Source organism: Ruditapes philippinarum, unplaced genomic scaffold, assembly GCF_026571515.1.
Source record: "Ruditapes philippinarum isolate M1 unplaced genomic scaffold, ASM2657151v2 ctg2973_1_1_1_1, whole genome shotgun sequence".
NCBI classification, from domain to species: domain Eukaryota; kingdom Metazoa; phylum Mollusca; class Bivalvia; order Venerida; family Veneridae; genus Ruditapes; species Ruditapes philippinarum.
Genome location: NW_026855973.1, coordinates 13,719 through 28,834, shown reverse-complemented (window position 1 = coordinate 28,834; position 15,116 = coordinate 13,719). Strand labels below are relative to the sequence as shown.

The 15,116-nt window shown below is 31.5% G+C and overlaps 1 protein-coding gene across 1 annotated transcript; it reads left to right on the top strand.

The window, feature by feature from the left end:
* The first annotated feature begins 1,106 nt into the window (after positions 1 to 1,106).
* Positions 1,107 to 14,783, top strand: LOC132745001 (multidrug resistance-associated protein 1-like). Its single transcript, XM_060733827.1, has 29 exons — positions 1,107 to 1,234; positions 1,870 to 1,977; positions 2,162 to 2,290; positions 2,477 to 2,590; positions 2,929 to 2,990; positions 3,249 to 3,386; positions 3,725 to 3,856; positions 4,152 to 4,329; positions 4,550 to 4,870; positions 5,086 to 5,223; positions 5,402 to 5,630; positions 5,837 to 5,903; positions 6,221 to 6,347; positions 6,693 to 6,869; positions 7,247 to 7,414; positions 7,583 to 7,775; positions 9,062 to 9,134; positions 9,356 to 9,599; positions 9,798 to 10,035; positions 10,253 to 10,397; positions 10,685 to 10,850; positions 11,174 to 11,373; positions 11,575 to 11,701; positions 11,995 to 12,096; positions 12,279 to 12,422; positions 12,779 to 12,937; positions 13,227 to 13,393; positions 13,719 to 13,913; positions 14,152 to 14,783. The coding sequence occupies exons 1-29, from the start codon at positions 1,226 to 1,228 to the stop codon at positions 14,261 to 14,263; spliced, it is 4,362 nt and encodes a 1,453-aa protein (XP_060589810.1). The 5' UTR covers positions 1,107 to 1,225; the 3' UTR covers positions 14,264 to 14,783.
* Positions 14,784 to 15,116: the final 333 nt, after the last annotated feature.

Sequence of the window (15,116 nt, the reverse complement as noted above, 5' to 3'; positions counted from 1 at the left end):
CCATTTAAATGATAGGCATGTTCAATTTAAAAATTTGATTTTTAAAAGTATTTTAAATACATCCTCCATGATTTTTTCACTTATTGCTAATGTAGGGTTTTTTTAACGTTTATTTTTAGTATACGTTTTAATTTTCAAACACCAAAAGGGTTCCCCGGGGCTCGTCACATTTTTTAAAGTCACTGACAACTTCTTATTAAGAAACGTATTAGAGGATGCTCTCAAACCTTATGATAAAGGAGAGTATCTTACTTTTTCGCATTTTTTATTCTTGTAATATAAAATATATATATAAAGTCAATTTAAAACAATTAGATTAAAACGGCACAAAATATTTTAAAATCATTTACTTATCGTTATGTTCTCAAAACCTACACTGATAAGAAAAAAAGTTTTTGGGCAGGGTTGTAAATTTTTTCATTTGTTTTTCGTAATTTTTTTTTAGAACAAAACCCTTACTGAAATTAGTTTGGGGAAAACTCTTGCTTTTTAGTTTTTTTGAAATCGAAAACGAGTCACATATGCTTTTCCCCACGTTAGAACAATTGGGTTTATATCTTAATTTTAAATATTTAAAATGACAAAATAAAATTTAAAAAAAGGGGGTTTTTTTCAGCTATTGGGTTTTTTTAAAATATCGTTTTTAACAAAAAACTAAAAAAAGCCCCCGGGGGGAAATTTACCGCAAAAAATTAGGTCATGAAAAACCCTGTTTTATAAAAAAAGGGGGAAATTTTTTCTTTTGTCATTCATAAGTTTAAAAAGGTTTGATCGTTGTGAAAAAGAAGACGGAATTTTTAAATTTAAAAGGGGAATATGGAGAGCATCATATGTTTCAAGCAAATTTTGGGTAAATTACTTATTAATATGTTTAATAAATATTTTTGTGAGAATCGATTTGTAAATAAAACAGTTAAGTGAAGTATCTTTAATGTTAATATAAACTTGAATATAATTCATACAATTAAATAGATATGTAAACGCATGTGAGATCAGTTATTCAATCATTTAAACAAAAAAAATACTAGATCTAATTTTTCTCTCAACTCAGGACACGAACCTAACGTGGGGAAATGACCGTAAATACCCAGAATTTACAGAATGCTTCGAGGACACTGTGTTATTACTAGTGCCGGGTTTCTGGTTGTGTGTAACAGCACCAATTTACTTATATGCTTTACTGCGATATAAAGATATCCAAGCACAATGGAGCTGGAAGTGCACAATGAAAATGGTAAGAATATGTTTTAATGCATCAACCAAAAAAAAAAAAAAATGGGTCTGTCCTATTGTCACTGTATTACTGACATTGAATGCGTTCTTTATACGATATAAATCAACTGTAAAAATATTGCCATTCCATTTTATCATGTTTGTAGAAGTTCGCTGAATTGTATAGTATTTTACCCTTCTTTTAGCAACTAGATTTTAACCCGTGTTTAAACTGCTCGAACAAAGGGTGGCGATATTTTATTATTATTCTTAAATACCTATAATAGATTTAATTTATAAATGACCTTCGTTTTTTTTTTTAAAAAACCCAAATAAGAATAAAAAACCCTTTTTTTTTTATTAAATTTAAAAACTTTTTAAAATAAAAAGAGGGCTAAGAAAAAGCCGTGCCAAAAAGGGAATTCGCCCCCAAAGGGAAGTTTTAAAAGAAAACCTCTGGAAAATTTTTAACGTTGTTTAAAATTTCAAACCCCTTTTTTTAAAAACTAAAATTTATTTTGAAATCCCGTTTTTAAGGGAAATTTAAAAAATTCCCATCTAATATTTTTTAAACGGTTTTTCTAATTTTTTTTTTTTGGCATTTTCTTTTTAAAAATTATGTTTATTCGAGACTTTTTAAAAATTGTTTTTTTGCAGAGCATAGCCGTGGTGCAGCTATCAGTGAGATTTCTGCAGATATTTAAGACAGAAGATATGGAATGGAAAACACGACACATAAGTTTAGTAATTGAGGGTCTTACACTGGTAAGATATAAAAGTCGTATTCATATAAGAATTACTTAATAAATATGCTTCAACAGGACTAATTGACATTCGACAACATTGTTTAAATGATAAAATTTTTTATCATTATTTTTTTTATTATTATTATTATTATTATTATTATCTGCTTTTTATTACAACAAAATGGTGTACAATTTAATTTTAGATACTGGCTATATTCTACATCGACCGTGAGAGACGAAAGGGATTTGTTACTTCCGGTATTCAAACAATCTACTGGTTCCTATCTTCAGTTTGCGGCGCGCTCCTGGTTTATTCCAAAATGGTGAAACAGGTACAGTTGCTTTCTTTCGTTTATTATATGACCGATTTTCAATATTTAAAATCCGTTTATTCAAGATTATAATTTGAAAGAGAAAACTATGTTTGTACAAATAACATTTAAAGGAGAACCGATCAGCGTAAATAACATATCTATGTTGCATTGTATTTGACAAGCGTTTTTATTTAACTATTGTAGGACTACAATCCGTCGTCAGAGGAAAATGTGATGATGAAATCTTGTCTAGCTCTAAGTGTTGCCCAGTTTATTCTAACATGGTTTGCCGACGCTGATAAAGACACGGAAACAGAGGTTAATAAAATATAAGATTTGCAATAAATCTTTGGGTTGACTTTATACATAATGTATAATTGTATGTATTATATTTGAACTTGTAGTAAAAGGGAAGTAATCATGCAATAACTATCTGTTAAATCTAGCTCTGTTAGCATTATACCATGTCTAGCATTATTATTTCTGGCCATTTGTCTCATTACATAGCCTACAGTATATGTCAAGCATTAATGTTGCAACACAGATTAGAATTCTAATAACAACTGTTTGTGACCTCTTTTACATTGAGTTTATATAGCAAAAAAATACAAATAATAATTGTAACTTAAATAATTTTTATTATTTTTCTTTCATAGAGAGAATGTCAGTTGGGACGATCATCTTTCATCTCACGACTGTTATTTACATGGTTTGATGGGTAAGTACATGAAACAAATATTCAATATTCATCTTAAACCGTGTGATGTTACTTTGGTACATTGTTGAACATTTTAGTATTGTCATAAGAAGCAAAGACTTTCCAAAGTCCCTTTTCTGGTCAAAGAAACTTTTATCTAGGTATATTTTATCACCTAAACAAAAGCCACTAAACAAGATTTTTCTTTTTCTGTCAGTGTTTTTGCTATCAAATAAACAACACATATCGGGTGATATTTACATTTACATCACGTTTCAGATTTATGAGCCTTGGTTACCAACGTCCAATTACTGACAACGATATGAGCAAACTAATGCCAAGCGAAAACGCAGACGATGCTATTTCAAGTTTTGAAAAAGCTTGGATTTCGGAAGAAAATAATGCGAAGAAAAACACGTGAGTTTTAATAAGTTCATTCATGGGTAAATGTATAAAAATCTGCGTAAAATGTTACTTTAACAAAATGTGAATATTATACGTTTATGTTTTTCTCCTTCCCTAGAAAATTAACTGTCGTCAAACTGAAAAAAAAATGTCACAATAAAAATGTCAATTGAATCTTACATCTTTCGTTATGACAACACATCCTAAGCGTTTCCATTTTTTTTCTTTAATAATGATATAGTAATATAGTATAAGTATGTGCAAATTATCAATTCAAATTTATAAAAAAAAACTTAAATCTTAAAGGTTCATTTATTTGACTGACAACTGATATGTTATCGTTATTTCAGAACAAGTAACAAACCTGGTAAGATAAGTTTAGTACGTGTCATTGTGAAAGCGAACCTAGAAATATTGCTCGCATCAAATCTTCTGAAGTTGGCAACACAAGTTTTCATCATTGCCAGACCTTTCATCACAGGGTACATTTACGTTTTTTCTCTTTGAAAATACTAGTCACTTGTAACAACTGTTAGTTACGTGAAATTAAATGCCATTTTGTTTAGTAAAGTAAAGTTACAGACAAAAGCCAGAATTAGTTTTCAAAACATTTAGAGCTTTACAGAATGCTTGCGTGATATAACATAATAATAAACGAAAATTATTGAGCTTTCTTTATGTGATTTAGTCTGTGTTCTGTTGTTCCTTCTTACGTTGTTCCTTCTTAGCCAATGAGAAAGTTGTATAATGTGTGGCGTTCGCATGATTGCATTACAGATTATTGGTGGCATTTGCTGGTGACATGAGTCAACCCGGATGGAAAGGATACGTGTATCTTCTTGCCGGAATTATCTGTATATTTGGGGATGAATGCATGAACAATTACGTTCACCACCTCAGTCTGTCCACATGTTTAAGGCTTCGACTATGTCTAAAGAACGCCATCTTTAAGAAGGTAATAAAATCAAAGCCAGAAATACTAAATTGCTTGATTAATACAACTTCTGTACAAAAAATTTACAAATATTTTTTTGGCTTATTTATGGTAATTACAATGATTTACTCGTTTAGTTTGTTTTTCTCATTTTCAATACACATATCACACGCGTTGCTGTATAACAAAAATTTGTTAAACAACAATGGTTTCTGATAATTTGTTGTTGTTTTTTTTTCAGTCAATGCGAATGACGAATAAAGCGCGTTCGGAATCTACCATTGGAGAAATTGTTAACATTATAACAAACGATGCTGGTCAAATTCAACACTTTGTCGGATTTTTCTTCTGGATCTGGTGCGTGCCGTTCGAACTTGTTGCAAGCTTTTCGATTCTGTACTACACTGTGGACTATGCTGCAGTTGCCGGTGTCTGTGTTTTAGCCATCGTCATGCCCTTGAATATCTTCATGGCAAGAAATGGTCATAGCTCACACCTTGATCGTATCAAAAAGAAAGACAACCGTATGAAACTGATGACCGAAATATTGAATGGAATCAAAGTAAGAAAGTATACATTACAGCTTCCTTTGATAAAATTGTCACATCTTATTAAAATTATTTTTTATGTTTGAATTTATTTTTAAATATGCATTCGATATATTTTTATGCAGCAACTGGCACTATATTTTCATTACGGTTAAATTGTTATTCTTTTCCAACATTGATCACAAAGAAGAGAGGTTGTTTATTTTAATTCTTTGCTGCTTACTTTCAGATCCTTAAATTGTATGCATGGGAAATGGCGTTTGGAAAGAAAATATTAGATATTCGTAATGAAGAATTGGCAATCATCAGGAAGCAGAGAGTATTCGGTCTTATTGGTGCACTTTGTTGGGGACTTGCTCCTATTATGGTACACAACTATTTCAATATCTTTCCTTATTATTTACTTGGCTGATTTATTTCGGATATGATTAAATTGTTTAAAATTACAAACTTTGTCTGTGTTGAAAAAGGTTTACCTGAAGGAAATCTAATAAGTTTTTATGACTTTTATACTATATTGGCTCACAAAATCCGTAATATTTCAGATGACGCTGGTGACATTTACCGTTTATGTTTCAATCAGTTCTGACCACATGCTTACTGCCGAAACAGCGTTCAGAGCCATGGCTACATTTGAAATGTTGACGCACACATTTAATGCATTGCCTCATATCATTTGCCATTTTCTCCGATCTTTTGTGTCAATAAGAAGAGTTGAGAAGTTCTTGAATAATGATGAAATTGCAGAGGACATTGTCACTCGTGAGAAATCTGGTATGTCCTTTTTATGCTATTAATGTACAGTAAGTATCGCAATTACATTTCACTATTTATATAAGTTGGTAATCAGATAACATTATACGCGATTTTTTTTATTTTTAATGTTTGGCTTAATGTAAAAGGGAGTTAATTTCGCTTGAATACTTGACCGGTTAACCAGAATTGTACAAGCCAGTTCAAAGACAATATATATATTTCAGATGATGCTATTAGTATTCAAGACGGCACTTTTACCTGGGATGAAAAGCTAGGACCAACTTTAAAGAGGTAATAATGTTTGTCATGTTGTTGGTAAAAAACATGTATTTAGGTTAAATATATTTCTTACGTCTGACTATGGTACTTTTCTATAACCTATTTTTAAGTCACTTTCAACTTAAAAATAGGGACAAACACAAAAACTGGCACTTAAAAAGAAGAAAAAGTGAAACATAGATATCGGACTCTATAGCATAAATATATTGGAATTATTAAGGCATCAAACGTACATTTCCTTAGAAAAATGATGTAATTTTGCATGTAAAATGTGTTTTGAATGTATTATATAAATAAAATAATAAAGTCAAATGTCATTTCTTTTATAGCATTGATATGACTGTTCCAAAAGGTAGTCTTGTGGCAGTGGTAGGAACTGTTGGATCTGGGAAATCATCATTATTGTCAGCAATACTTGGAGAGATGATCAAGGACGCAGGGGATGTTAATGTGAATGTAAGCAACAGTAAAATTATTGTTTTACAGAATGAACGCAGAAAATTCAATTCCTAATACTGATACTGATGCAATATGTAACATTTGTAGAAAGTCAGTGGATGCAGGTCTTAGTAAACTATATTTGATGGTGCTCAGATATCTTTAAACAATTTTTGTAAAGTCTTTGCAAAAACATAATTATCCGAACAATTCAAGTACTTTCACTTTACTTACAAATCGTTTCACTTTTTTTTAAAACATAATACGTGCATGTTATTGGCATTCAAAACATTTCATTTCTAAACTGATAAGACATCATGTTTGTTGTTAGAGTATATGTATCTGATAATCATGTCTTTTCAGGGAAGCATTGCGTATGTTCCACAGCAAGCGTGGATACAAAACAAAACTCTAGAAGACAATATTTTGTTTGGTAACAAATACAGAAAACATACGTACAATAATGTTATTGAAGCATGTTCCTTGACGAAAGATTTGGAAATCTTGCCAGGGAGAGACAAAACGGAGATAGGAGAAAAGGTTACCTTCTTTTTTTTGCTTTAACACTGTGTACATAATAATCTTAACGTTTATCTGCTGTAACCGAAAGTGATAAGCCTTTGCAACCAAGACCATCCTGTAAGTCCGTGCAGTCTGAACAGGCTTTATTCTGTTGTGTGCTTTATTTTTCATCAAACAAATATCGGTTAATATACATGTACTTGATATGCATACAAAAGATATACAATGATAATTATATATCTTAATTTTGTTTGTGTGTTGTTTTTGTGTGTGTTTTTTTCTTTCTTTTTTGTGTGTGTGTTTTTGTTGTTGTTGTTGTTGTTGTTGTTATTTTATAAGAAATTTTGATTTGTGTTTATTTTAACTGATAGGTGTTTTCTTCTAATAAATTTTAGGGTATCAACCTAAGTGGTGGACAAAAACAACGGGTTAGTATGGCGAGGGCAGTGTATTTCAACTCCGACATATATCTCCTTGATGACCCTCTGTCTGCTGTAGACTCACACGTTGGGAGACACATATTTGATAATGTAATTGGAGAAAATGGGCTTTTGAGAAATAAGGTATACTGATTTTTCTTATCTACTTATTATTTCGTTTCATTTTTATATAAGAATAGCAACAAAGAATTCGAGTTATACACGGAATATCTTTAATGCTTGGACAAGTACATTGACCATATGTAATATTTACATGTAAAATAATTTACTATCTGTTGTTTTTCTTCCCAGACAAGAGTATTGGTGACGCATGGTATCACATGGTTGCCTCGAGTCGACAAGATATTTGTTGTAGAGGATGGAATGATCTCAGAGGCTGGTGCATACCAGGAGTTGATGGATAAAGAGGGAGCATTTGCAACATTCGTGCAAAAATATCAAACCGATGGCCATATTTCAGACGATGAAGAAAACACTGTTGAAGGTAAATACGATACAATATCAATTTTATTCTAAATATTATAAAAGCTTTTTTCTTGAAAAATGCGTATTTACGAGAGGATGGAACTATCATTTTTCTTATTCCTACTATATAAATTAAGAGAAATTGACTTTACGTGCATTCTGGTCCTTTGGGATCATTTATTCCAGCACTTTAAGTGTTGAAAATTGAGTAGAGCTAGCGCTCGAGCCGGTGATATGGGGCGTAAATGATGCTGCACTTATTCATTGTACCTGATGTACAGACTCAATTGACCCAAGTCATTTTGTTGTGATTTGCGCTTCCGAGGGATCAACCTTCTACCAGATTTGTATTAAAATCACAAACATGTTTAGACTTTATGGCTTATCAGTGTGTCTATAAAACATTTGTCTCTCAGATAAGTGCATGATAGATAAATATATATATAGCGTATATTATTGAGACAGCGTTGTGGAAGTGCGTCTACAAGATAGTTTGACATAGAACTGTTAGCTCTCGATAGTTTTTACATGGACGACAGTTCAATGATGAATTTAAATCGGAGATCATTTGTGTTTTAGAAATGAATCATGAAGACTATGAAACTGTTGCGGAAACTACAGATGACTACATATATGATCTGATAAAGACACAAACATATTGTGAACCTCTGAGTAAGTTCTTTAATAGTGATCATTAAGAAATTTTAAAACGTTGCCATATTAAGTGAGACAAATACACGTTGTGCTACAAGAAAAGAAGAGATTGAAAAGACACGATCGTATTTCATTAAAAAAAAGAGCCGTGCCGTGCTTCAGAATTAATAGAAATATTATCTTTAAATATTTATAGACGAAGTTAGTTGAAAACAAACGACGTTGTTCATTTATTATGAAAGAAATAAAACAGTGAAAAGAGAAAATAACTGTGACAGCAACACTACTATGAACGTCCAAGCATTGGCAGCTATGGATTGGACATTGACATTCTTCTGTGAAAACAAAACGTTGAGTCATTAACGGAAAGTTCTACGTCGTGTTTGATTGTATCTAAAGTGATAAATGAGGTCGCCATTTTTCTTCTTCTTTACTTATGAAGCTAGAAAACTGCTGTGTGACACTTTTTTGCATGTTTTGTTTGTCTGTGTTTGGTTGTAATGTACACTTGCACTTTAAAGGCCATGTTGGGACTTTCCAGCTGTACTGGCGGAGAAAGACTTACAACTCATCATAGATTTGCCTGTCATAGTTGCTTGTTTTGTTTTTTCAAAGTTACCTTTATCATGATTTTGTTTTCTATTTTTGCAGTGAACAACTTGTTCTTTGAATCTGACAGTGGTTACAGTACAGAATCGGACTCAACATCTATATCTAAACGAAGGTGAATACAGTTAATAATCAATCTGTTGGCTAAAAGTAAACGCTCTTCCAATTATATTAGATGAAGCATTTCGATAAAAACGGAAAAGAATTTTTTGAATAATCGACTTTAAAGTGTTTTTATGTAAATTGTAATGTATATATTGTTTACATTATCTTATTACTTTTCGGCAATCTTCCTTATTTTGTACCGTTCATATATTTGTCGTTAATCATTTCTAGAAACACAGGAAACAAAGGACGGGAACTTATCAGAAGATCTATCTCAAGGGCTATATCAATAGAAGACAAACACATTACATACAAAGACATAACTGAGAAGCATAAAGATAATACGGTTAATAAATATATTGAAATGGAAACATTCGATGATAAAGCAAAGCTCAACGAAGAGAGAATTAAAAGAGAATCAGACAAAATGTCAACAGGGAAACTTATAGACGAGGAAGAATTAGAGACGGGCAAGGTATAGTAATTTAGTTGATCATTACCTGATGACATGTAACCATTTAAAGATAAGTAAATTGTATTTAATTAATAAGTATATATAAAACAAATGATTTAGATAACTTTTGATACACTATTGATACAAATTTAATGAATTTAATAATGTGTGAGATAAACTACCATGCACATAAATGACACATTTTCTGATTCTTTACAGGTTCAATTTAAATACTTGGCACCATATTTCAAAGCGATTGGGTTGCCACAGTGCGTGATGATTTTGCTTTGTTTTGCGGCATTCAAAGCATGCGAAATTGTACGAAGCATGTTGATAAAGGACTGGACAGAAGATAAATCTTTGAACAATCTGACTTTACTACCAGGTGAAAGTGACGAACGATACCAAGAAAACCAATACTATATACAAATGTTTGCACTCTTTGGACTTATACATTGTAAGTGATATCTTTTGCAGTGATTATGAAATAAGATGTTAAATTTCAATTGTAATTTTATTTAATGATTTTCGGGTCACACAATTAATCGATATATGAAGATAGGTTATGTACGCTATGCCATTCGTCTTTGGTTGTAACACTTTATTGTCGCAAAATACTTACGCAACCAACATTATCATGTTATGTCAAATTACATTATTTTTTATCTTTATAGGTATCGCTAATCTTGCTCATGAAATTTTAATGGCTCTGGGTGTGTTGCATGCTGCTAAAGTACTACATGAAGGGATGTTAAAGAATATCCTCCGTGGACCAATGGCCTTCTTTGACACGACACCAGTTGGGCGGATAGTACACAGGTAGGAATGTAACTTTTGAGTCTCTTTGAAATGAAATTCAATGTTTCCAAAATTATATATACAAATTAAATTGTTTTGTTCGATAAAGAAAAAAGTTCTTGTCAATTTTCATTCGATTCCTGGAAATCATTTGAAGTTTGGAACTTTACTAGTTCTTACAGGAATGCTGACTTGTATCTGTTTATCCATAAATCATTTACATTTTCTATTTGAGCATACTTTCTTTGATATCTTGAGAAATAACTATATATTATAATATCTACTTTCATCCCTTGTACATTGTATAGGTTTTCTGGTGACATTGAACCATTAGATGGGGTTATTACTCGGCATACATCTGATTTGTTACAAGGATTTTTCGGACTCATCAGCGTGTTTATTGTTGTTATGATGTCATTACCAAAGTTCATCTTAGTGGCGATACCTCTTGTTATTGTGTACAATGAAATCCAGGTATTTTTAACTTTAAGTTTTGCGCATTGAAATATACACAAAAGTTACATTTATATAATACTTTAAGGAACACGTATACTGTGAGTCTCCAGTATCAACATACCTATTATGTTGTAAGAATGCTGACATAAAGGTATACAATTTCCTAGAGTTTGTCATACAAGTTCGGTTTTCATTGACAACGAGAAAGTTTCACACAATGGATCTGCACAAAGTTTGGATGTTTCGCACTCCAAAAGACTTTGGCACATATAACAGAATGTTTTCGGATGTTATCCTCCTCACTTATGTTATCTAATGTGTATAAATGTTTGTAATTTTAGAAACGATTTGTACCAGTACGACGTCAGCTGAGCCGAATCGAGTCAAAGAAAGGAACACCAGTAGCAAGTCATTTCACTGAAAGTCTAAACGGAGTTCAAGTAATTCGAGCATTTGGAGAGCAAAAGGAGTTTGCTGTTCAATCAACAAATCTTGTTACAATTACAAATGAATCCCATTATCACAATGAAACAGTAAATAGGTAAGACATTACAAAAAAAATCAAACCAATCTGCGAATTCAGCAGTAAATAGTATAATGGTCTAAAAAAACGATAAAAGTATCATAGTTTTTTTTTATTATTTCATAAAGCTTTCATGCATGCATACCATTATATCATTATGATATAGAAGAGTTCATATGTTATATGCTAGTAATGCAATATCTGCATGTTTTGTTTTAGATGGTTGAACATACGTCTGACTCTACTGAACACGTTTTGTTTTGCTATAACGACATACTTCGCTATCCAAGAGAGAGAATATATTAGTGGTGCTGTGATTGGAATGGCAATCTCTTATGTGTTTCAGGTAATTGTCAAAAGAATTATTGTACGTTTTTCTGTCGCGCCATTAAACCCATTGACTAGTAATAAATATGTTTACAAAGATACAAATTGTGTTCATAAACGTGTATTCTTTTAACAGGGAAGTAGTTATAAGATTGTCCTTAACATAAAATCATTCAATTGTTTAACATCATTCTTGTTGAACTAAGTATAAATGTATTATGTTTGAAAATATACATCAGTATTCATTTTTTTTCAAACCTGCTACAACCTAGAATGTATTTGTTATGATGAAATGTGTTCCTTTAATTTCAGCTAAACCAATCATTGGAGAGTATTGTACGGATATCTGGTGAACTAGAGAAGGATGTTGTCAGTATTGAACGCGTCGGACAGTATTCAACATACAAACAAGAGGTATAACCAGCGTTCTGTCATAAACAAATGTTTACTAGGAAAATATAGATAAGATTATACAAGAATAATCATTGCCAGACAATGTTTACTTATAGTACATATAGTTTTTTAATCAGAAATTAAATGATATAATATACCATAAATGCACAATAAATAATACAAAAATCTTCTGTCACATTTAGGCACCAGAACATACACAGACGGTACCAGAAAAGTCATGGCCAGAGAGTGGCAAAGTTGATATCAATAACTACTCCATTAGATACAGGGATGGACTCGATCTTGTACTGAAAGATATTAACGTCAAAATCAACCCTGGAGAAAAGGTAAGGATATGAATAGTTCATATCGCTTAAGCATATAACTCTTTACATATTGCATTTAAAATGATTGTTCTTAAAAAATCTATTTGATCAGCCTGGAATTGTTCTTATTATAATGGTTAAATATTTATAACAGTTACTGTAATAATTAAGTAAAGTCAGTGTTAGAATATAAGATCATGTTATCACTAACCTCTATGCTAGTATGTAATGGAACTTGATGGTCCTGCTACTTTTCTAGACGAAAATAACACCGTCGTAATCTTTAAGTCACTGTCATTATACGTGTAAACTGGTTCGGATTCTAAACTATTGGAACTTTAACTGTCAGTTGATGTCTTTTTTTCCTTATTTTTAAGATCGGAATAGTAGGTCGTACAGGAGCAGGAAAAAGTTCCCTGACATTAGGACTGTTCCGTTTGGTAGAGCCGGCAACTGGAAGTATTCACATTGATAATTGTGACATCAGTGAACTTGGATTGTTTGACCTTCGATCCAACTTAACTATTTTACCACAGGTATTTAATTCATTCCTTTCTTTTAGATGTTATTAACTTACACAAAGCGAACGCTTACATTTTAATTAACAAAAACTTATACATTTTGTTAAAATTTTTGTTAGTTCCATCCGATCGTATAAAAGCAATCTATGCAATCTATGAAATCTAAATAAATTAGATGTGAGAGGTTTCAAATGCTGTTATTTACAATATATCTTAATAGTTAACACATACTGAAATTGCAATATTTTGTTGAAACTTAGCCACTTCAAATGATTCATAAGGTAATCTTTCATTGCTATTCCAGGAACCTGTCTTATTCTCTGGTACATTGAGAAGCAATCTGGATCCACTTGACAAGTATACTGATGAGGAACTCTTTACAGCACTTGAACATGCTCATCTTAAAACATTCATTGATTCTCTTCCAGACAAACTCAATTATGACTGTGGCGAAGGAGGACAAAATCTTAGGTACTTTATAATGTTGTTTGAATTATTACGTTTGAAACTCCTACTATTTATTCAAGTTCTGATCTTTAAAGTGAAAGACAAATGCATATATACCATGCTCAGAATATACGGGTTCATATCCTTATGTCTGTATTAAACGCATAAAGTACTTTCAACATTGCTTCTGAAAATTTATCCAAGAACTGCAAAAGTGAATGACTATTTCAAATTAAGTTAATTGTTTTGCTCAATAATAAGTGTTTATTAAAATACAAAATCATAATGCATCAAGACAGAATCAATGCTTGCTGAAAAACAAATATCATTGTGTTGCTTGCATTTACAGTATGGGACAGCGGCAGTTGATATGTTTAGCCCGAAGTTTGTTACGGAAGAGCAGCATTTTAGTTCTTGATGAGGCAACTGCCGCAGTGGACATGAAGACAGACGAGTTGATACAGAACACAATCAAGCTAGAGTTTAAAGATTGTACAGTTTTGACAATTGCCCACCGACTTAACACTATCATAGAATATGACAGGTATGAAACGTGTAAAATTTATTTTATAAAATTAAAGTAGTTTAATTCATCATCGAAATGCATTTCCAAGTTTGATATCCTTAGAGTATATGATGTACATGTAATTTTCCCTGATTCCACTACGGTACCAATTCACATTTTTGAATCAGACTAAAAATCAAAACCCCCTGCATATTTTTTTTAGTTTTTAGATTATTAAGTTAATTTTCGTCAATATCGTTGTTATTTTTCTTTTCAGAATTCTTGTATTAGACCAGGGAGTGGTAAAAGAATTCGACAGTCCTAAAATGTTACTGGATAACAAGAATTCTGCATTTTACAGTATGGCAAAGGACGCTGGTCTTGTGTGAAAAGAGATTTTGAAAGATTCTAAAAAGTGTGCTGTGTCGTAGTTTTATCGAACTTAGTGTTACAGTGAACTTAGTGTTACAATGAACTTAATGAACTTAGTGTTACAGTGAACTTAGTGTTACAGTGGCAGCAATGCTTACTGAATTGTTCTAATATTGATTTGGTTGTGAAGGGCATTAATTCTTTTATGCATGTAATAAGGGTAATTGCTATATACTTTTATAACATATACGTATTAATCCATTTGTAAATATAAAATTTCTTGTAAAATAATAATAATGTGCATTTGTAAACTTATGTATATATTTTGGTTTATTTTCAATTTTACGAAACTGCCAATAATTATTCATTTACTTGTCTCGTTTATGTTAAAGACATTGATTAGAATAATTACTTTGTGCATATCTATATTCACAGTCAATTTCTGTTCATAATATTGACTTTTTTGTAGTTGCATGTGCGATGTTGTAATACAATGTATTTGTTTATATATTGTTGTTGTTTTTTTTTTTAATAAAGAGAGGTTTCAATGTATCTTCTGCATTTTGTTGTTCTTTCCTTTTCCAAAATGGTAATGTTAACTTCTTAAAATAGTAGGTCTAATAGCTTACAATACTTCACTGCGTGGTGTAAAAACTTATGTATCAAATAACCAAATGCTTTAATTTGCTAAACCATTCTGAAATTCTTGCAAAAAAAAGAAAAAAAAACACATCTAAATAGTAGATCTGTGTCTGTGAAGTTGGCGGCCTATCGGATCAAGCATCCTAAACTTTTGAACTCCCGCTAGGCCGCCTGGTCGCTAAGTCACCATGCAAATGATCGACACCTCGGCAATGATGTGATCAACGC

Excerpts from the sequence above, each read along its gene's own strand:
- LOC132745001 (XM_060733827.1), top strand. Across the intron at positions 6,870-7,246 it reads AAACGGAGATAGGAGAAAAG|GGTATCAACCTAAGTGGTGG; the intron begins GTTACCTTCTTT and ends AATAAATTTTAG. Across the intron at positions 12,423-12,778 it reads AAATCAACCCTGGAGAAAAG|ATCGGAATAGTAGGTCGTAC; the intron begins GTAAGGATATGA and ends CTTATTTTTAAG.